The sequence below is a fragment of the Lipotes vexillifer genome, unplaced genomic scaffold, assembly GCF_000442215.2.
Source record: "Lipotes vexillifer unplaced genomic scaffold, Lipotes_vexillifer_v1.1 scaffold1106, whole genome shotgun sequence".
Lineage (NCBI taxonomy): Eukaryota > Metazoa > Chordata > Mammalia > Artiodactyla > Lipotidae > Lipotes > Lipotes vexillifer.
Genome location: NW_006776601.1, coordinates 348548 through 372094, shown reverse-complemented (window position 1 = coordinate 372094; position 23547 = coordinate 348548). Strand labels below are relative to the sequence as shown.

Here is a 23547-nt window from a genome sequence, read left to right as displayed (position 1 = left end):
AGTAGGGATAGTTCATAGCTGTTCTAGGAACAGCTGGTGTCAGCTGGACTGACTTGGGGTCTAGCAGCTGGAATCATTTGAAGACTCACTTATTCACATCTGCCAGTTGTTGCTGGCTTTTGACTGAGACTTTGGGGGTTGTCAGCTGGAAAAGCTACGCATTGCCTTTCCAAGTGGCCTGGGCTTCCTCACAACATAGTGGCTGGGTTCCAAGAATAAGTGTCGAGAAAGGGAGAGTGGAAGAGAGAAAGGATACAGAGGAGTGAGGTCAAAACTTTATCTTTTTAATTACACAGGCTCAGAAATCATGTAGGATCACTTGTGCGGGTGTGTTTCTATGTGTATCTGACACAAAATCTTCATGTATTTAAAGTACAGTTTGCTAGATTTTGACATATGTGTACATCCTAAAATTACAACCACAACCACAATCAGGGTAATGAACATATTTATCACTCTAAAAAGTTTCCTCCTCCTCCTTTGTAATCCCTCTCTCCCACTCCTTCCCACCCCATCCATTCCCAGGTAACTACTGATCTGCTTTATGTCATTATCATTAGTTTGCTTTTTCTAGAAATTTGTATCAGTGGAATCATATAGTATGTCCTCTTTTTTGCATAGATTTTTGCACTAAACATAATTATTTTGAGAATCATCCATTATTGAAGGTTGTATCAATAGCTCATTCCTTTTTATTGCTGAGCAGTAATCTACTTTATGGATATACAGGAATTTGTTTATCTGCTCAACCTGAAGATGGACGTTTGGGTTGTTTCCAGTTTTTGGCTTTTACAAATAAAGCTGCTATAAACATAACATACAAGTCTTTGAAAAGACAAATGTTTTCTTTTCTCCACAGTAAATATGTAGGAGTGAAATAGCTGGATTGTATGATAGGTGTGTATTTAACTTTTTAAGCAACTGCCAAAATGTTTTCCAAAGTGGTTGTACTATTTTACATTCCTACCAGCAGTGTACATCTATATCAATGCTTGTATCAGTTTTAATGCGGTGTGTAGTGGTATCTTATTGTGCCCTAATTTTTTTAAAAAAATAAAAATTTTAAAATTTATTTTATTGAAGCATAGTTGATTTACAATGTTGTGTTAGTTTCTGGTATACAGCAAAGCGATTCAGCAGAAAAACCTGAGTGAACTTTTTGGCCAACCCAATGTGTATACTAGTTTGCATCTGGTAATCCCAAACTCCCAATCCATCCCTCTCCACCACCTCTCCCCCTTGGCAACCACAAGTCTGTTCTCTGTGTATATGAGTCTGTTTTTGTTTCATAGATAAGTTCATTTGTGTCATGTTTTAGATTCCACATATAAGTAATATCATATGGTATTTGTCTTTCTCTTTCTGACTTACCTCACTTACTATGATAATCTCTAGGTCTATCCATGTTGCTGCAAATGGCATTATTTCATTCTTTTTTATAGCTGAGTAGTATTCCATTGTGTGTATATGTGTGTGTGTGTGTTTGTGTGTGTGTGTGTACACACCACATCTTTTTTATCCATTCATCTATCAATAGACATTTAGGTGTTTCCATGCCTTGGCTATTGTAAATAGTGCTGCTGTGAACATAGGGGTACTCGTATCTTTTTGAATTATGGTTTTGTCCAGATATATGCCCAGGAGTGGGATTGTTGGATCATATTCATTGTCACTTTAGTTTGCATTTCCTTAATGACTAATGATGTTGAGTATCTTTTCATGTCCTTATTTGCCATCATTATATTTTCTTCAGGCACAATGTCTATTCAAATCTTTTGCCATTTAAAAAATTGGATTATTTATTTTCTTATTAGACTTTTAGGAATTCTTTATATATTTTGAATACAAGTTCTTCATCAGATACATGCCTTGCAAATATTTTCTCCCAGTCTGTGGATTATATTTTTTCATTCTCTTAACAATGTAATTTGAAGAGCCAAAGATTTTAATTTTGAATACATGCACTTTATCCATTTTTTTCTGGATTCTCCTTTTGGTGTCATATTGAAATTTTTTGCTTAAACCAAGATCATAGTAACAAAGGTTTTCTTTCATGTTTTCTTTTAGAAGTTTTATAGTTTTACATTTAGGCCCATGCTTCATTTTGAGTCAGTTTTTGTATATGGTACATGGTATGTATCAAAGGTGTTTTTTTTGCATGTGGATATTGAATTATTCAGCACCATTTGTTGAAAAGACTTTCCTCATATATTTGCACCTTTGTAAAAAAGAAATCAGTTGTCCATATTGTGTGTGTCTATTTCTGGACTCTTTATTCTGATATATTGATCTATTTGTTTATCTTCATGGCAATACCATATTGTCTTGATAATTGTAGCTTTATAATAAGTCTTGAAACCAGGAAATTTTAGTCCTACGACTTTGTTCTTCTCTTACAAAGTTGTTTTGTGTATTCTAGGACTCTTCCATTTTCATGTGAATTTTAGAATTAGCTTCTCAGTTTCTTAAAGAGCCTGTTGAAATTATTATTGGGATTGCACTGAATCCATAGATCAATTTGTGTAAAATTGGCATCTTAACAATATTGAGTCTTCTGACCCATGAACACAGTATCTCTCTCCATTTATTTAGATCTTTAATTTCTCTCAGAAATGCTTTATGGTTTTCAACATACAGGTCCTTCAAATATTTTGTCAGAATTATCTATAATTATTTAATTTTTTAATAGTTATTTAATTTTCAGAAGCTATTATAAATGCTCTTGTTTATATGATTTTAATTTCTAATTGCTCATTTCTAGTACATAGAAATAAAGCCGATTTTTGTATATTGTCCCTGTGTATTTAACCTTGCTAAACTCACTATTCTAGAGCTTTTTTGTAGATACCATCAGCTTTTCTACATAGACAATCATGTTATCTGTAAATAATGACAGTTTCACCTCTTCTTTTCCAATCTGGATGGCTTTTATTTCTCTTTCATGACTTACTGCACCAATTAGAACCTTCAATACAACGTTGCCTAGAGGTGGTCAAAGTGGAAAACCTCTTGTTTCTGATGCTGGAGGGAAAATATTCAGTCCCTTACAATTATGTATGATTTCAGCTGTAAGCTTTTCCTAGATGTCCTTCATAAGGTTAACTTATATTTCTATTTTGCTGAGTTTTTATCAAGAATCACTGTTGAAATTTCTGCTGTTTTGAGATGGCTTTTATTTTTCAGTTTTTAATATAGTGAATTATATGGATTGATTTTTGAAAGTTTGTATTCCTTGGAAAACCCCACTTAATCATGATGTATTGTCCTTTTAATATAGGACATTTCTTAACCTCAGCAATAGTGACATTTGGAGTTGGATGGTTCTTTGTCAGGGGCTGTCTTATGCATTGTAGGATGTTTAGCAGCATCTCTAGCTTCTACCCACTAGATGTTAGTATCACCACTTGCCCCCAGTTGTGACAACCAAAAATGTCTCCAGATTGCCAGATGTCTCCCTGGGTGACAAAATCATAGCTGGTTGAAAACCACTGTTATATATTATTAAATTTGATTTGGTAAAATTTTCTTTAAAAATTTTGTGTCTGTTCATAAGGGACATTATTTTTTTCTGGTAATGTCTTTGTTGGATTTTGTATCAGTAATTCTGGCCCTAAGGAATGAATTGGAAAGTATTTCTTCCTTTTTAATTATACAGAAGCATTTGTATCGAACTGACATTATTTCTTCCTTAAATAACTGGTAGAATTCACTAGTGAAGTTATCTGTCACTGGAGCTCTGTGTGTAGGGTGTGGGGAGGGTTTTAACTACAACTCAGTTTTTTTTAGAAGATTTATGGATATTCTGGTTATCTGTTTCTTCTTGAGTGAAATTTAGTAGTTTGTGCCTTTCAAGGAATTGATCCAGTTCATCTAATTTATTGAGTTTGTGGACATAAAGTAGTTCACAGTGTTCCTTTCTATTCATTTAATGCTGTAAGATCTGTAGTGCTGTCACCTCTTTCACTCTGGATATTAGTAATTTATATCTAGTATCTTCTTTTTCTTGATAAACCTGGTTGAGTTTGATCAACATTATTTATCTCAAGCAGTCAATTTATGTTTCATTTATTTTCACTTTTTTTTCTGTTGTCTTTCTTGTTTTGTGCTTTTGCTATTTTTTCCTTCTGCTTACTTTAGTTTTAATTTGCTCTTCTTTCTCTAACTTCTTAAGGTACAGCTTAGTTCATTTAATTGAGACCTCCTTTCCCCCCCAGTATAATCATGTAATGTTTCAAATTTCTCTCCAAGCTGTGCTTTAGTTGTATTCCACAGATTTTGATAAGTTGTGTTTTTATTTTCATTCAATTAGACATATTTTCTGAAATCTTTTTGATTTTGTATTTGACCCATGGGTTTCTTAGAAGTGTGTTTAGTTCTCAACTACTTGAATATTATCTAGGTTCCATTTATAAATTTTAAATTATTTTGTTTTGATAGAGAACATACTCTGTATAAGATGATAGAGAACATACTCTGTATAAGATCAGTCTCTTAAAATATATTGTGGAACAAGATGACATAGACTTATCTATTTCTGCTTCTCCCCACTAAGTAAAACTATAAACCCTGGAAATAATGCAAAAGACAATCAAAGGAGAAATCTGAAAGATGGAAAGAGGAAGGTAATCTGGTTAGGGACCCAAGGAAGCACTAGAAGAACAACATATTCAGGGCATCTTGTAACCTCCCCCTTCAGAAGATGGCAATTCAGGCCCAGCATGTCCTGACTCCAGCTTAGTTACAGAAAGCATCTCAGTTAGCTTATTCTTCTCCCAGATTGGAAGGGGTATCCAACAGCAGCAGGCTAGTCAAGACAAGTGTTTCTACCACAATACACAAACACACACACACAAAATGGTAACTATGTGAGATTATGTGTTAACTTGATTATGGTAATCATTTCACAATGTATATGTATATCAGAGCATCATGTTGTACACTTTTTATATGTGCAAGTTTTTTGCCAATTATACCTCAGTAAAGCTGAAAAAATTCATCTCTATGTATTGTGTTGCATTACATGTACTGGGGGAATAAGAAAAGAATTGGAGGTCAGTTTCTAACAAAACAGATTTCAATTTTTACAATTTAAAACGTTCACATTCTTTTTTATATTTTATTTGAGTTACATGGGTAATTAAGTATAATGGCATAAGTAAATATAGTATTTAAGTTTAGATATTGCCTATGTCTTTTACTTTTCATAATCCCAACATTGAATATAGCTCAGCTTGATAGCAGAGGAGCTTTTTATTTTACTTTTTGGGGCGTCTGAGAACTATGTGTATATGTTGTCCAGACATAGGACAGGGAGAAAGAAAGACTACCAGAGAAGAGCTGGGAAAGAAAGGTTTGGGTTCAGGGATGCAATTTTTGCTAGAAAAGTTGACTTTTAAAAGAGATTAATTAATTAATTTATTTATTTTGGCTGCATTAGGTCTTTGCTGCTCCACGCAGGCTTTCTCTAGTTGGGGCGGGCGGGGGCTACTCTTCATTGCAGTGCACAGGCTGCTCATTGTGGTGGCTTCTGTTGTTGCGGTGCACAGACTTCAGTAGTTGTGGCATGCGGGCTCAGTAGTTGTGACTTGCAGCACCTAGAGAGCAGGCTTAGTAGTTGTGGCGCATGGGCTTAGTTGCTCCACAGCATGTGGGATCTTCCCGAACCAGGGCTTGAACCCATGTCCCCTGCATTGGCAGGCGGATTCTTAACCATTGCACCACCAGGGAAGTCCTGACATTTTTTTTTTAACTCTTGGTTGGTTAGTAACAAAGACCACACTCAAGCTCTAACAGTAGGTGAGTTGGTGTCAAAATCTAAAATGCCAGTTTCCAAGCAGAATTTTAAAACATATATGGTCACAAGAAAGTGTTAGAAGTGATTATTCCTGGAGAGTAGGATTAAAGGAACTTGAGGAGGGGGTAAGAAGAGGGATTTTACTTTTCATTTTCTACTAGTAGAGGAGCTTTTTAAATAAAATGCTTTAAATCTGTAAATGTATGTTTAGTCTTATTTATTCCCCATCAAGTTTGTTAGAAACTGATACATTCAAATTTTATTATATTTATTTAATATTTATAGTTAATATTTATTTACGCTAACTATTAACTTCTGTTTTATTTTCAGAACTGAAGGCAGAAGCTAGTCTAATGGACCAGATGAGTAGTTGTGATAGTTCATCAGATTCCAAAAGTTCATCATCTTCAAGCAGTAAGGATAGTTCTAGTGATTCAGAAGATGAAGAGTGCAGATCCTCTCCTTCTGATCCAGGGAATTATGTCTCAGAACATCCTACCATGTCTACCATGCCACAGTGCAGGATTCCTGAGATAGTGGCTGGTCATAATAAACATCATGACAGCAATGGCCTCCTGATGAATACTTTAAGTAAGTATACATAAGCCTGCGTAATTGGAAAAGTAAGAATTCACAGTGGAGCCATACTGATTATGGTCTAAAATTTGCATACAGAGAAAGACTTCTTTTTTATTCATTTGACAGTATTACCCATTACCTTCTTTTCTTCAATTTATTTTTTTATACAGTAGGTTCTTATTAGTTATCTGTTTTTTACGTATCAGTGTATATATGTCAATCCCAATCTCCCAATTCATCCCACCAGCACCATCGCGCCCCACTTCCTCCCCTCGGTGTCCATATGTTTGTTCTCTAAATCTGTGTCTGTTTCTGCCTTGCAAACTGGTTCATCTGTACCATTTTTCTAGATTCCACATATATGCGTTAATATACGATATTTGTTTTTCTCTTTCTGACTTACTGCACTCTGTATGACAGTCTCTAGTTCCATCCACATCTCTACAAATGACCCAATTTCGTTCCTTTTTATGGCTGAGTAATATTCTATTGTATATATGTACCACATCTTTTTTATCCATTCATCTGTCAGTGGGCATTTAGGTTGCTTCCATGACCTGGCTATTGTAAATAGTGCTGCATTGAACATTGGGGTACATATGTCTTTTTGAATTATGGTTTTCTCTGGGTATATGCCCAGTAGTGGGATTGCTGGGTCATATGGTTATTCTATTTTTAGTTTTTTAAGGAACCTCTATACTGTTCTCCATAGTGGCTGTATCAATTTACATTCCCACCAACAGTGCAAGAGGGGTCCCTTTTCTCCACACCCTCTCCAGCATTTGCTGTTTGTAGATTTTCTGATGATGCCCATTCTAACTGGTGTGAGGTGATATCTCATTGTAGTTTTGATTTGCATTTCTCTGATAGTTAGTGATGTTGAGCAGCTTTTAATGTGCCTCTTGGCCATCTGTATGTCTTCTTTGGAGAAATGTCTATTTAGGTCTTCTGCACATTTTTTTGATTAGGTTGTTTGTTTTTTTAATATTGAGCTTCATGAGCTGTTTATGTATTTTGGAGATTAATCCTTTGTCCGTTGATTCGTTTGCAAATATTTTCTCCCATTCTGAGGGTTGTCTTTTCATTTTGTTTATAGTTTCCTTTGCTGTGCAAAAGCTTTTAAGTTTCACTAGGTCCCATGTGTTTATTTTTCTTTTTATTTCCATTACTCTAGGAGGTGGGTCAAAAAAGGTCTTGCTGTGATTTATATCAAAGAGTGTTCTACCTATGTTTTCCTCTAAGAGTTTTATAGTGTCCTGTCTTACATTTAGGTCTCTAATCCATTTGGAGTTTATTTTTGTGTATGGTGTTAGGGAGTGTTCTAATTTCATTCTTTTACATGCAGCTGCCCAGTTTTCCCAGCACCACTTATTGAAGAGACTGTCTTTTCTCTATTGTATATCCTTGCCTCCTTTGTCATAGAGTAGTTGACCATAGGTGCATAGGTTTATCTCTGGGCTTTCTATCCTGTTCCATTGATCTATATTCCTGTTTTTGTGCCAGTACCATATTGTCTTGATTACTGTAGCTTTGTAGTATAGTCTGAAGTCAGGGAGTCTGATTCCTCCAGTTCCATTTTTTTCCCTCAAGACTGCTTTGGCCATTCGGGGTCTTTTGTGTCTCCATACAAATTTTAAGATTTTTTGTTCTAGTTCTGTAAAAAATGCCACTGGTAATTTGATAGGGATTGCACTGAATCTGTAGGTTGCTTTGGGTAGTATAGTCATTTTCATAATATTGATTCTTCTAATCCAAGAACATGGTATATCTCTCCATCTGTTTGTGTCATCTTTGATTGCTTTCATCAGTGTCTTATAGTTTTCTGCATACAGGTCTTTTACCCCCTTAGGTAGGTTTATTCCTAGGTATTTTATTCTTTTTGTTGCAGTGGTAAATGGGAGTGTTTCCTTAATTTCTCTTTCAGCTTTTTCATCATTAGTGTATAGGAATGCAAGAGATTTCTGTGCATTAATTTTGTATCCTGCAAATTTACCAAATTCATTGATTAGTTCTAGTAGTTTTCTGGTGGCATCTTTAAGATTCTCTATGTATAATATCATGTCATCTGCAAACAGTGACAGTTTTACTTCTTCTTTTCCAATTTGTGTTCCTTTTATTTCTTTTTCTTCTCTGATTGCGGTGGGTAGGACTTCCAAAACGATGTTGAATAATAGTGGTGAGAGTGAACATCCTTGTCTTGTTCCTGATCTGAAAGGAAATGCTTTCAGTTTTTTCACCATTGAGAATGATGTTTGCTCTGGGTTTGTTGTCTGTGGCCTTTATTATGTTGAGGTAGTTTCCCTCTATGCCCATTTTCTGGAGAGTTTTTATCATAAATGGGTGTTGAATTTTGTCAAAAGCTTTTTCTGCATCAATTGAGATGATCATATGGTTTTTATTCTTCAATTTGTTAATATGGTGTATCACATTGATTGATTTGCATATATTGAAGTATCCTTGCATCCCTGGGATAAACCACACTTGATCATGGTGTATGATCCTTTTAATGTGTTGTTGGATTCTGTTTGCTAGTATTTTGTTGAGGATTATTGCGTCTATATTCATCAGTGATATTGGTCTGTAATTTTCTTTTTTTGTAGTATCTTTGCCTGTTTCTGGTATCAGGGTGATGGTGGCCTCGAATGAATTTGGGAGTGTTCCTTCCTCTGCAATTCTTTTGGAAGTTTGAGAAGGATGGGTGTTAGCTCATCTCTAAATGTTTGATAGAATTCACCTGTGAAGCCATCTGGTCCTGGACTTTTGTTTGTTGGAAGATTTTTAATCACAGTTTCAATTTCATTACTTGTGATTGGTCTGTTCATAGTTTCTCTTTCTTCCTAGTTCAGTCTAGGAAGGTTATACCTTTCTAGGAATTTGTCCATTTCTTCCAGGTTGTCCATTTTATTGGCATAGAGTTGCTTGTAGTAGTCTCTTATGGTGCTTTGTATTTCTGCAGTGTCCACTGTAACTTCTCCTTTTTCATTTCTAATTATATTGATTTGAGTCCTCTCCCTCTTTTTCTCAATGAGTCTGGCTAAAGGTTTATTAGTTTTGTTTATCTTTTCAAAAACCAGCTTTTAGTTTCATTGATCTTTGCTATTGTTTCCTTTGTTTCTATTTCATTTATTTCTGCTCTGATCTTTATGATTTCTTTCCTTCTACTAACTTTGGGCTTTATTTGTTCTTCTTTCTCCAGTTCCTTTAGGTGTAAGGTTAGATTGTGTATTTGAGGTTTTTCTTGTTTCTTGAGGTAGGATTGTATTGCTATAAACTTCTCTGTTAGAACTGCTTTTGCTGCATCCCATAGGTTTTGGATCATCGTGTTTTCATTGTTATTTGTCTCTAGATATGTTTTGATATCCTCTTTGATTTCTTTTTTTTTTTTTTTTTTTGCGGGACGCTGGCCTCTCACTGCTGTGGCCTCCTCCGCCACGGAGCACAGGCTCCAGACGCGCAGGCCCAGCGGCCATATCCCACGGGCCCAGCCGCCCCGCAGCATGCGGGATCCTCCTAGACCGGGGCACAAACCCCCGTCCCCCACATGGGCAGGAGGACTCTCAACCATTGCGCCACCAGGGAAGCCCTCCTCTTTGATTTCTTCAGTGATCTCTTGGTTATTTAGTAACGTATTGTTTAGCCTCCATGAGTTTGTGTTTTTTACATTTTTTTCCCTGTGATTGATTTCTAATCTCATAGCACTGTGGTCAGAAAAGGTGCTTTGTTATGATTTCAATTTTCTTAAATTTACTGAGGCCTGACTTCTGACACAAGATGTGATCTATCCTGGAGAATGTTCCGTGTGCACTTGAGAAGAAAGTATAATCTGCTGGTTTTGGATGGAATGTCCTATAAATATCAATTAAATCTATCTGGTTTATTGTGTCATAAAGCTTGTGTTTCCTTATTAATTTTCTGTCTGGAGGATCTGTCCATTGGTGTATGTGAGGTGTTAAAGTCCCCCACTATTATTGTGTTATTGTCGATTTCCTCTTTTATAGCTGTTAGCAGTTGCCATATGTATTGAGGTGCTCCTATGTTGGGCGTATATATATTTATAATTGTTATATCTTCTTCTTGGATTGATCCCTTGATCATTATGTAGTGTCCTTCCTTGTGTCTTGTAACATTCTTTATTTTAAAGTCTATTTTATCTGATATGAGTATTGCTACTCCAGCTTTCTTTTGATTTCCATTTGCATGGAATATCTTTTTCCATCCCCTCACTTCAGTCTATATGTGTCCCTAGTTCTGAAGTGTGTCTCTTGTAGACAGCATATATACAGGTCTTGTTTTCGTATCCATTCAGCAAGCCTGTGTCTTTTGGTTGGAGCATTTAATCCATTCATGTTTAAGATAATTATCGATATGTATGTTCCTATTACCATTTTCTTCATGGTTATGGGCTTGTTTTTGTACATCCTTTTCTTGTGTTTCCCACTTAGAAAAGTTCCTTTAGCATTTGTTGTAGTGCTGGTTTGGTGGTGCTGAATTCTGTTAGCATTTGCTTGTCGGTAAACCTTTTGATTTCTGTGTCGAATCTGAATGAGATCCTTGCCTGGTAAAGTAATCTTGGTTGTAGGTTCTTTCCTTTCATCACTTTAAATATGTCATGCCACTCCCTTCTAGCTAGTAGAGTTTCTGCTGAGAAGTCAGCTGTTAACCTTATGGGAGTTCCCTTGTATGTTATTGTAGTTTTTCCCTTATTGCTTTCAATAATTTTTCAGAATAATGAAAAATGATTTTACTTTTCTGCATTTCTCTGTACCTGATTCTGTTTCTGTTTCATAGATAGGTTCATTTGTGTCATCTTTTAGATTCCACATATAAGTGATATCATATGGTATTTGTCTTTCTCTTTCTGACTTACTTCACTTAGTATGATAATCTCTAGTTGCTTCCATGTTGCTGCAAATGGCCTTATTTCGTTCTTTTCTATGGCTGAGTAGTATTCCATTGTATATATGTATGTATGTACCACATCTTCTTTATACATTCATCTGTAGATGGGCATTTAGGTTGTTTCCATGTCTTGACTATTGTGAATAGTGCTGCTATGAACATAGGGGTGCATGCATCTTTTTGAATTATAGTTTTGTCTGGGCACATGCCCAGGAGTGGGATTCCTGGATCATATGGTAATTATATTTTTAGTTTTCTGAGGAACCTCCATACTGTTTTCCACAGTAGCTATACCAACTTACATTCCCACCAACAGTGTAGAAGTGTTCCCTTTTCTCCATACCCTCTCCAGCATTTTTTTTTTTTTTTTTTTTTTTTTTGTGGTACGCAGGCCTCTCACTGTTGTGGCCTCTCCCGTTGTGGAGCACAGGCTCTGGATGTGCAGGCTCAGCAGCCATGGCTCACGGGCCCAGCTGCTCTGCGGCATGTGGGATCTTCCTGGACCGGGGCACGAACCCGTGTCCCCTGCATCGACAGGCGGACTCTCAACCACTGTGCCACCAGGGAAGCCCCGCTCCCATTTGTTTTTGTTTTTATTTCTGTTGCCTTGGGAGGCTGAACATGGCCATTCTAACAGTAAATACGTAGAATCTTACAATCTAAAAATGAGAAGCAGGCATTCTTTTAATAATATAAACCATTTATGGAAATTACTTTCTACTAGGACAAATGAAATAACACATTTAAAAGAATTCATATTTTATTGATCGTATCACATGGCTATAAAACAATGAGAATATAAATAAATAACAAAAATAGTTTAAAATACATGCTTCGAAACTTTGGAGCACATACCTAGTGACTTACACGTTAAAAGGAAATTACAGAGCTTCCCTGGTGGCACAGTGGTTGAGAGTCCGCCTGCTGATGCACAGGACACGGGTTCGTGCCCCGGTCCGGGAAGATCCCACATGCTGCGGAGCGGCTGGGCCCGTGAGCCATGGCCACTGAGCCTGCGCATCAGGAACCTGTGCTCTGCAACGGGAGAGGCCACAGCAGTGAGAAGCCCGCGTACCACAACAAAAAAAAAAAAAAAAAAGGAAATTACAATGAAATTATAAAATATTTTTAATTAAGCAATATCAGAAATATCTCAACAATTTTGGGGTGCAACCAAAATGATAGAGGGAAATTTGTAGCCTCAAAATGTTCTTTTTTAAAAAACATTGAAAATAAATGCATGAAAGTTTCACCTTTAGGAACTAGAAGAACAATAAAACCTTAAAACAGGGAAAGAAAGTATTATAGATTAGAATTGAAATTAGTATAATAGATAGCAAAGAAACATTAGAGGGTCAACAAGACTAAAAGTTATTTCTTTGAAAACTTATAAGAAGACCAACCTGTAACTAGGGCTGATGAAGAAAAAAAGAGTAAAACACAGTATTAGAAATGAAAAAGTGGTTAAAATTATAGTATGTTTCTATTTTTTTCATTATGAAAACTTTACTAATATTTTATCCCAGTATATTTGGCATAAAAATGGATGATTTTCTAGGAAAAAAGTATAATTTACCAAATCTGACTCAAAAAGAAGTGGAAAGTCTGAAGAAACCATTAACAATTAACGTCTCTTCCTCCTTCATCCCATCTCCATATCCCCAAGATGCTAGAAAATTGAAGATAATTTTACAGATGAATTTTAGCAGATCTTCAAGGAACAGACAATTCTTATCTTCTACAAACTGTTTCAGAGAATAGAAGAGTAGGGGAAGCAACCCAATTCATTTATAATTCTAGGGTAATCTCAATATCAAAACTGAACAGGAACAAGACAAAAAGCATTATAGACCAATTTCGCTTAAGAACATGGATGTAAAATTACTAAATAAGATATTAGCAAATTGAATAACCACGGTACTTAAAACAAGCAAGCTAAATCATGACCAAGTAAAGCTCATCACAGAAGTGTAGGAAATGTTCAATATCTGGAATTATATCAATATAATTTACCACATTAACAGATTATAGGAATAAAGCCATATGATCATTTCAACAAATTTGAATTTAACAACAGTCAGTATTTATTAATTTTAAAACTTTTACTGAAGATTGAATATAAGGGAGTTTCCTTAACGTTATAAAAGTTAATCACAAAAAACAAAACTACTGCCAACATTATACTAATAGAGACTCCAGAAGCATTTCCGTTAAAGTCAGGAAGAAGACAAGGAGGACTAATATCATGATTTCTATTCAACATTGTACTGAAGGTTCTAGAAAATGTGGTTAAACAAGTTAAAGAAATGAAAATAAGAATCGGAAACAGGAAATAAAATGATCCTTATTTGTAGACAATGTAATTGTCTATATAGAAAATCCAAAGGAATCCACAAACTATAGAAATAGTAAAAGAATTTAGAAATATTTTGGATGCAACAATGATATGGAAAAATCAGCAGCAATCTTGTTATACAAGTAGTAACCACTTAGAATTTCTTTCAAAAAAATAGTGAATTTCTTTGCTTGATATATTTTATCCAAACTTTAAGTTTCCTAAGAGGAAATAAACCCTTTATTATTGTTACTGCAGTCATCCCATTTTCAACCTTAGCAGACTCAGCACCCTCTTTTATAACATATATTTAAGTCCCCTTTACTATTCTGAAATGAATTTCATAGCTTAATATCATCTAGGCACATATATCTTTGAAAATAATTAATGTAATATTAAGACAAAGTAAAAATAGTCTATAGTAAAGTAATAGATATTCTACTTTGTAAATGTTCAGGCCTGGTGAGACAACATAACAAAGTGCCATATGTTTGCACTTACTTTTAATGAATATATTTGGAATTAAGGGAAGCAAGGCAATATTCAACTCATATGTCAATATTTTTTCTTTTTATTTATCTTGTTAAAATAAGGACTGGAAAGGTATATACATAGATATTCATAGAATTGCGTATACAGATAAGTTTTGAGGTGCTGTACTGCTGACCCAAAGCCAATGAGCAACATAGATATCACTGTGTTTTCAGAAACAAGTTTAAAAAATCTTTGTAAAGGTCTCAGAAAAAAAGTAAAGTCTTCTTTCAGTTTACATGATAGTTGCATCCTTGTAAATTTCAGAGAATTTTATGTCTGTGCAAAAGGATACTTTTAGTTTATAAAAATGCAATTAGTTCTGGCCTTAAAATTATAAACAGACCTCTCAAGTACATGAGTATCCCACTGGACTTTCAAAAGTTTTACAGAATGTAGAAGGGTTCTTTATTGTTCACGATTGGTCCTTGCATTACAAGACGTTTAAGATTCCTAAGTTCCCTGTTCACTAAATGCCACTAGCAATCTTCAAATCACTGGGACAAGAGACCCGTCACGCACATTTCTGTAACATCTCCTAGGGGGCAGTATTGCTCTCATTGAGAAACATTGGTTTAGGTATCTGAATGCATTTGCTATGGGTATACTCTTTTTTCCAAGTCATAATTACCATTTTGATTGAAAACATATTTCCTTTACTAAGCATCTCATATTCAAAGGCTAATCTCATATCTTCAAAACTGAACATTTCAACCAACAGCATGGTAATGCTGTGCTTATAACCTCCGTAGTATGAAGTCTATTAAGAAAAACGGAACTCAGGACATTTGGGTTTGTGTCACTTGAGAAACTCATTTTATAGGCATCACGTCAGGATAAACATTCTTATGCCATACAATAGTTGTATAATAAATAGAAACTTAAGCCTTGAATATAAGAAAACGGTCATGTGAACCAGATGCACAAATGAAGCTTTAGCAGGTTTCTTTATCAAGTGATGTAATTAGTTCTGGATTTCATGCAGTGGACTGAGGTATCTTGCAACAGTTTATATATGGCCTAAAAAGTACTCATCTTAAATTGGATATTAGCTTCAAAATACTCCAGCTTTTGTTGATTGTGGAGTAGTTTAAAAATACAAGAGTTTGTTAACCATTGTAATTTACCACCCAAAAGATTTATCCAATCCTATAGCTTCAAATAAACCCCCTGTAATCAATGACTCCCAAATCTTTTGCGGCTGCAGCCTCTACCCTAAGCTTCAGACTTGTATATCCAATTGCCTATACCATATATACTTGAATATTTACTAGGTATTTCAAGTGTACCTTGTTAAAAATTGAACTTGTGATTTTGTTTTTACACAATCTTGTTCCTCTGGTTTTTCTCATCTCAGTAAATGATACCACCATTTATCCAGTTGTTTAGACCAGAAATCTTGGGGGTCATCCTTCACTTTTCTCTTTCTCTCATGCACTAAGTCCAGTACTGTTAATAGTCTTGTAAGCTCCATCTTCAAAGCAAATTATAAATCTGACTACTTAGCACCACCTTCACTTGAGCCACCTGAGTCTAAGCCAGTATTACTTCTTTTTTCCCCAGTTTTATTGAGATATAATTAACATACAGCACTGTATAATTTTAAAGTGTACAACTGTTTAACTACATACATCCTGAAAAGATTACCACTATAGGTTTAGCTACTATCCATCATCTCATATACATAAAACATTAAAGAAATAGGAAAAAAATTTTTTCCCTGCAACAAGAACTCTTAGGATTTACTCTCTTAACAACTTCCATATATAACATACAACAGTGTTAATTATTTTTATCATGTTATACATTGCATCCCTAGTATTTATCTTATAGCTGGAAGTTTGTACCTTTTGACTGCCTTTTATCTAATTTCCCTTCCCCCCAACCCCCCACTCATGGTAGCCACAGATCTGATCTTTTTCTCTGAGTTTGTTTGTTTTTGATGTATAATTGACCTACAACACTATGTTAGTTCTTGGTACACAGCATAGTGATTTGATATTTCTGTACATTTCAAAGCGATTACCGTAGTCTAGTTGCCATCTGTCACCATACAAAGATACTACATAGTTACTGACTATACTCCCCACAATGTACATTTCATACTTATCACTATTTTATAACTGAAAGTTTGTACCTCACCTATTTCTCTCCTCACCCTACCCACCTCCCCTCTGGCACCTGTTTGTTCCCTGTATTTGTCACTCTGTTCCTTTTTATATGTTCATTTGTTTTGTTTTTTAGATTCCACATATAAGTGAAGTCATACAGTATTTGTCTTTCTCAAAGCTGATATTATATCTTACATGAGAAACTGCATAGACTCATAACTGTTCTCCCTGATTCCATGTTTCCTCCACACCATTATAGTCTATTCACTGATATACAATAGTGTTCAAGTCAGTTGCCTGTTTAAAATTTTCCAGTGAATTGAATTCCCATTACATTTCAAACAAAATCTGAAGTTTTTTCCATGATCTACACACCATGGTCTTCTGGATATCTTTCTGACCTATTTACCTACATTCTCTTCCTCATTCATTCCACTCCAGCCACGGGGGTGTTCTTGCTGTCAGAGAACACAAGAAGCATGCTTCTGCCTTGGGGCATTTGTATTTGCTTTTACCTGAGCCTGGACATTTTCCCCCACCTCTGTATTTTCTTTACTCTCTCTCTACATTTGGATCTCTGTTCTAATGTCCCACCTTGAGGAGGCATTCCTAACTACCCTATTTACAATAGCATCTCTCACCACTCTCCCCAGACCCATCTAAATAGTGTAATATTTATCCCTACTTAGGATAAATATTACATTATATATTTGTTTATTGTCTGTCTCTCCCACTGGAATGTAAGTTCCGTGACTGTAAGAACATGGGTGAATTACAAGATAATCAATGATGAGGTACTCTTAACATATACTACTTAATGACTTTGCCTGAATTTGTAGTAAAAAATTATACATTTTTTCACTCTTCAAAATAGTCTGATCTTCTGAACCACATTTTCTCCTCATTTCCTGATGTAATTAAATCAGTGGTATAAAAGAAGGGTGATGTTGGTATGTGAAAGAAGACTAAACTATCAATAGATGCCAAGTGATACTAAAACTATGCTGAAGATTGGTGGTTTATTTTTTCTTTACAGGTAATATTAATTCTTTGAGTTGCTACTGATGTGACTAATAATCAGATTGCTTATCCTGTAATTTAAAGACATAATGTTGGCTAAACAGGATCACCTTGGGGTTATATTTTGTAAAACATCTATGTTATCCAAAAATATTAAATATTAAAATATTCAATTACTACAGTTTTCCTTTTTTTATTTTAGGAAATGATTTGCAGCTGAGTGAATCAGGAAGTGACAGTGATGACTGAAGAAATATTCAGCTATAAGTATAAAGTTTATAAGACATGTGATAATTTATTTTATATTAGGAATAAAAATTCCTAAGACTGAGGAAAAGGTATCTTAACTTTGATGATAAGAGAAATTTAATCTGATTCAGAATTTTCAGTTGATGTTACATTTTTTACCTTTTATGGGTACCGGCATTTTCATGTGATTTCATTTAATCTTAACAAAACTCCTAGGAAGTTTTACAGATGAGAAAACAAACTTCAGGGGTTAGGTTACTTGCCCACATATTGTTAACAAGTGGCAGATCAGGTGTTCTGAAGTTCAGGTTCAGTGTTCTGTTTTACCACACTGCTGTTTTCAATTGTGAATGGCAAAACTGTTGATTTATAATAAATGTCCTGGTTTTAATTACATCTCTGAGCCTTTCTATCTGATATTCCTTAAATTTTGGTTGAAAATTAAGCTCAAATTTAGGGTAAAGGTGAAGCTAAGTAATTGTTTTAATGAAACAATTGTCCTCTTATCTCACACATTTTATCATGTTCTCTTATCTCTTTGATACTTTTTAATCATTTTCTTATTTTGCTTTTGAGAGTAAAAATAAGCATTTATGTTAATGAGATAATTAATATTTATACCTATAACATTTTTGAATTGGGGGGAAATGATAAATATTATAGTTGACAGTCACTAACCAGCAGCAAGTTTGTTTTTTAATTAATAAACTTTATTTTTAAGAGCAGTTTTAGTTTCACAGCAAAATTGAGCAGAAAGTACAGAGAATTCTTATATACTCCCTGTTCCCACACATGCACAACCTCCCCAAGTATGAACATCCTGCCCCAGAGTGGTACTTTTTTTTTTTTTGTATAATTGATGAACCTACATTCACACACTGTCACCCAAAGTCCATAGTTTACATTAGAGTTCACTCTTTGTGTTGTACGTTCTATGGGTGTTAACAAATGTACGATGACATTTATCCACCACTGTAGTATCATACAGGATAGTTTCACTGCCTTAAAAATCCTGTGCTCTGCCAATTCATTCCTCCACACCCCAACCCCTGGTAATCAGTGATCTTTTTACTGTCTCCTTAGTTTTGCCTTTTCCAGAATATCTTATAATTGAAATCATACATTGTGCATCCTTTTCAGATTGGCTTCTTTCACCTAGTAATATGCACTTAAGTTTCCTCCATGTCTTTTGAATGCCTTAATAGTTCATTTCTTTTTAGCACTGAATAATATTATTACATTGTTTGGATGTACCATAGTTTATTTATCCAGTAACTGATGATAATATAAGCATGAAAGTAAGTTGGCTACAAAGGAACAAAAATCAGTGGGCTTTGAACTATTCCATAACACTACACTAAAAGTCTAACGTTAGTAAAGTTGCGTCAGCACAAGGTATAAGTGTGACCTATGAATTATGTATTCATCAAATATCATCTACAGTTTGGCAAGAAGGCATTCTTAGACATGTCAGAATTCAGGAATTATATCATTCACATATCATTCATGTAATAATTTAGTAATTTCCAATTTATTAAGAGATGAAGCAAAATTACCAACTCAAGAATGGGAAAAATATTATAAAAATATATTCTAAAAAGATTGAAACCTTCTTCAAAGGGACTGACTCAATTCGTAGGAGTAGTATAATATATAATATATATTATTATATTGGGTTGGCTAAAAAATTCATTTGGGTTTTTCCGTAAGATGGTATGGAAAAACCTGAACGAACTTTTTGGCCAACCCAATATTTATTATAAATAAATATTTATTACAAATATATATAATCTTACCTGGGTGGTGGTTGTGTGAGTTACACATATGTAAAAAATAGTGGAGTTTTACACTTAAGGTTTGTGCCTTTTAAGTTATGTTTAATTTTAAAAGTCCACAAACAAAATCAGTAGAAAAAATATTTGCAACATAGAGGGTGGCAGAGCTTTAACATAAATGATATAAAGGTAGATCTTACAAACTTACAAGGAGGGGACAAACAACTCAATAGGAAAAAGGGAATGAATCTGCAGTTTTGAAAATTATAAAAACATTTTTATCACAGCAATCTCACTTCTAGAAATTCATTCTACAGATACATTTGACTTATTTGCAAGGTTATTATTACAGTATTATTTATAATTGCAAAAGACTTAAAATATCTGAATGTGAACCTTTTTTTATTGATTTTTGAAGTGATTTATATAGTCTAGACACAAATCCTTTGACAATATATGTAATATGAGTATTTTCTCCCACTTTGTGGGCTGTCTTTTTACTCTTAATTATCTTTTGGGCTCACTGTTGTGGCCTCTCCCGTTGCAGAGCACAGGCTCCGGACGCGCAGTCTCAGCGGCCATGGCTCATGGGCCCAGCTGCTCCGCGGCATGTGGGATCTTCCTGGACCGGGGCACGAACCCGTGTCCCCTGCATCGGCAGGCGGACTCTCAACCACTGTGCCACCAGGGAAGCCCAAAAAAGTTATTGATTTTAATACTGTCCCATATATCAATTCTTTTTCTTTTATGGTTACCATATTTTATGTCTTATTTAAGAAATCTTGGCTTATCCACAGCCATAAAGATGCTCTCTTATGTTTTCCTCTAAAAGCTTTAATTTTTTAAACTTTGACAGATCTGTAATCTATATTGAATTGGTTTTTATGCATGGTGTGAGATATATTTACACCATGCATAAAAACATGGGTAAACATATTTTTTTCCATGTGAGTATCTAGATGGTGTGTTTTTTTTGTTTTTTTTTTTTGTTTGTTTGTTTGCGGTACACGGGCCTCTCACTGTTGTGGCCTCTCCCGTTGCGGAGCACAGGCTCTGGACGCGCAGGCTCAGTGGCCATGGCTCACAGGCCTAGCCGCTCCGCGGCAATGTGGGATCTTCCCGGACCGGGGCACGAACCCGTGTCCCCTGCATCGGCAGGCGGACTCTCAACCACGGCGCCACCAGGGAAGCCCTAGATGGTGTTTTTTTAGTTAAAAACACCGTCATTTCCCCCACTGCACTGCAGTGTCACGTTTGTCATAACTGATGCCTCAGTATATGTGTGGGTCTTTTTCTGCACTCTGTTCTGTTGTATTGGTTGCCTTATCTATCTTTGTGTCTTTTCCACTCTGTTATAATTACTATAGCTTTATAATAGGTCTCCTACTGGTTAGTGCAAATCCTCCACTATTGTTCTTCAAGACTGCCTTTGCTATTCTTCGCTTTTTGTATCTCTATATGAATTTTAAAAATCAACTTGTCATTTTCTACACTCACAAAACCTGTTGGATTTTGTGTTGCAATTATAGATTGATTTGGGGATTACTGACATTTTTGCTGAGGCTTCCAAATCATGAGCATGGTATGTCTCTCCATTTATTTAGAGCTTTAATTTCTTTCAGTAATGTTTTAAGAGTGGTTAGTATTGATGTCTTAGACATCTTTCAATAGATTTATTCCTAGGTATTTTTTATGCTATTAGAGCTGGTATAATGTTTTAAATTCCCTTTTCTATTTGTTTTTGCTGATATTTAAATACAATTTATTTCTATATGATGATTTTGTATTCATACACCTTGCTAAACACATGTTCTCTTTTAATTTCATATTTGCCTCTTCTCTTGGACTATATTAGTATCTGTCATTTTCAGCCTCCTTTTTGTACATGATTGTAAAATATCACTCTCCTGTCATAATCATTGAGGTCACAAATATTTTTTACTCTTATCACTGATATTTTAGATTCTTTCACTCTATTATTTTTTATCTTTCAAAAGTTTGTACTTATTTCTATTCAGGTGTTGCTTTTCTCTTTGATCTTTTCCCTTTTATCCTTCTATCTGATTTCAACTTAGCAAAAATGATGGTGTACAAGAGGCATCTTGATAAGATAGAAAAGGCTCTAGAATAGGTCTTGGAGGCTGGGAGGCTCTTCTGTAATATTCTTCAGGCTAGACTAGGAAAAGGATTTCAAACCAGTGTTCACCAAATCCCTATTATAAGAATTACCAGAGATGCTTATTAAAAATACAAGTTCTTAGATACCTACTTAGATCTATTCAATAAGACTTTTCAAAGCACAGGCCTGTAAATTGTGTGTGGTGTGTGTGTGAATTGCTGTGAAAATTTGTAGTTATAAGTATATATACAAATATAAATATATATGTAAATATATATATCCCTAAGTGATTTTTAGCATCAGGGAAGTTTAGTTTATGTAGGACAAGATTAAGATTCCTTCCATCTCTGATACTATTCGATTTTATAAATGGTAGCATTGTATTGCCATAATCAAAAGAAGAATTTCACCTAAACAAATGAGTATCAGAGAACCAATGCCAATACTCTAAAGTCTGGTATTTAGGGCACCTATAAGCACAAATGAATTGGTGCCTTGCCTACCGGTGCTATTCCATCTGCTCTGAGAGATCAAATGCTATTCCAGAGGTACAAGGCCAGAGCAGGGGGAGCCAGTGATATAATTAGATCTTAAAAGCATCTGTGCCTCTAGTGGTTAATTTGACTAACAAGTTTTGACTATTCATTTGTTATGTATCCAGAGTCATTAACCAAACTAGGTCAGAAAGGGCAGTATTTCCTGAAAGAATAACTGTAGCTTAATCATTAATGTCACAAACAGAAATGAAATGGACCCTTCTTTGGGTAAAGGTTGGTGGGAGAGAAGCAGGAGGAGGAGTGAATAGAAGCTGGGAAAACATGGTCAAAGTCTAAGATGGAGTTTAGGGAGGAAAGGGTGGAGTTTCTCCTGGTCTTATTTGTCAGTAACTGAAATAGGTAATGTAAGAATTTTATGAGGGAGAGAGTCATAGCTTCTCATATTCTAAAATAAAATAATTCATTCTTCTGTTTCCTGACTCCTTTTTTGGTTTAGTCCTCATTTTTTCTTATTGCTCTCTAGCCATTCTTTTCCTTTTTCTTTTGATTGACATCTAGATGGGCACCCTACTCTCTTGTTCTTTTACCTCTTTGACTTAGCAAAAATAATACTGTCTAAAATGTATCTATCATTGTCATCTCTGTTCTTGTTCCTCCTCTGATAAGAACTAAATATTATATTCTAGAGTCATTTGGGAGTCCATTCACTGAAAATTAAGAAATATGATGTTTATAATGGTTCCTAGAAAATAACTGGCTCATAATTTTACACAAATTAAATTTTATTTACTAATTAAATGATGGATTCATCTTGAAGTGAGAAAATGAAACACAGGGAATGAATTTAGCAAAGAAGAATGATTCCCAAATGTACATCACCAACCCTTTCCTTTTGTTTTCTTCAGCTCCACCTCTTTAATTGCTTATAAGACATTTCTAGTTGAACTTTATTATGCTGAAAACCAAAAATCAACATCTTTTGTATCTCTCCAAATTCTTTTTGGAGATAACTTTCCCTCTTCAATGCATTTCATTTCCCCTACATTGCTATGTTTTTATTTCCATAGTTTCCATTCCTAAGTAATGACCACAGGCATTACTGATAGTAATCTGTAGTGGCATAGTGAAAATTCCAGATCTGCCACTTACTGGCCACATGACTTTGGACAAATTACATAACCTCTTAGGACATTAGTTCCTATAAAATGGGGATAGTAGTAAGAATTAGAACATGTAGATATAATATATATGTGTGTGTGTGTGTATAAACCTTCCCCACAATAGGTGTGCAATAAATAGTAGCTATTATTACCCTGAAATCGATTTCAAAATCTGCTCTAGGTATGCTCCAGGCATTGTGTTCTTAACTAATTTTCACTCATTTGAAATTTTCCAGCATTATACTGTCTCATCCCATGATGTGTTATTCTCACTTCCCTGTGACATAAATGTTCTTTTGAACTAGTCTCTGAGACCCAATCCTTTCTTTTTCTATAGCTTTCTGCTTTGCAGGCGGCTGCTGACGCCTGACACCCATAGGGTTAAACCTAGTTGCTGAAGCCACCCCCTCTTCCCCTCCCAGTCCCCCTTTTCACAGTAGCCTGGCAGCTGTCCCAACTGCCTACCGAAGCCAAATGC

The 23547-nt window shown here is 35.1% G+C and overlaps 1 protein-coding gene across 1 annotated transcript in view; it reads left to right on the top strand.

Moving 5' to 3' along the window:
• Positions 1-17657, top strand: part of EAF2 (ELL associated factor 2) — a 45968-nt gene extending 28311 nt beyond the window's left edge. Inside the window, exons 5-6 of the mRNA XM_007450501.1 lie at positions 6125-6385; positions 17472-17657. Of these exons, the coding sequence (XP_007450563.1) occupies positions 6125-6385; positions 17472-17518 (308 nt within the window). The 3' untranslated portion in view covers positions 17519-17657. The remainder of the gene's footprint in view (positions 1-6124; positions 6386-17471) is intronic.
• The last annotated feature ends 5890 nt before the right edge of the window (positions 17658-23547 follow it).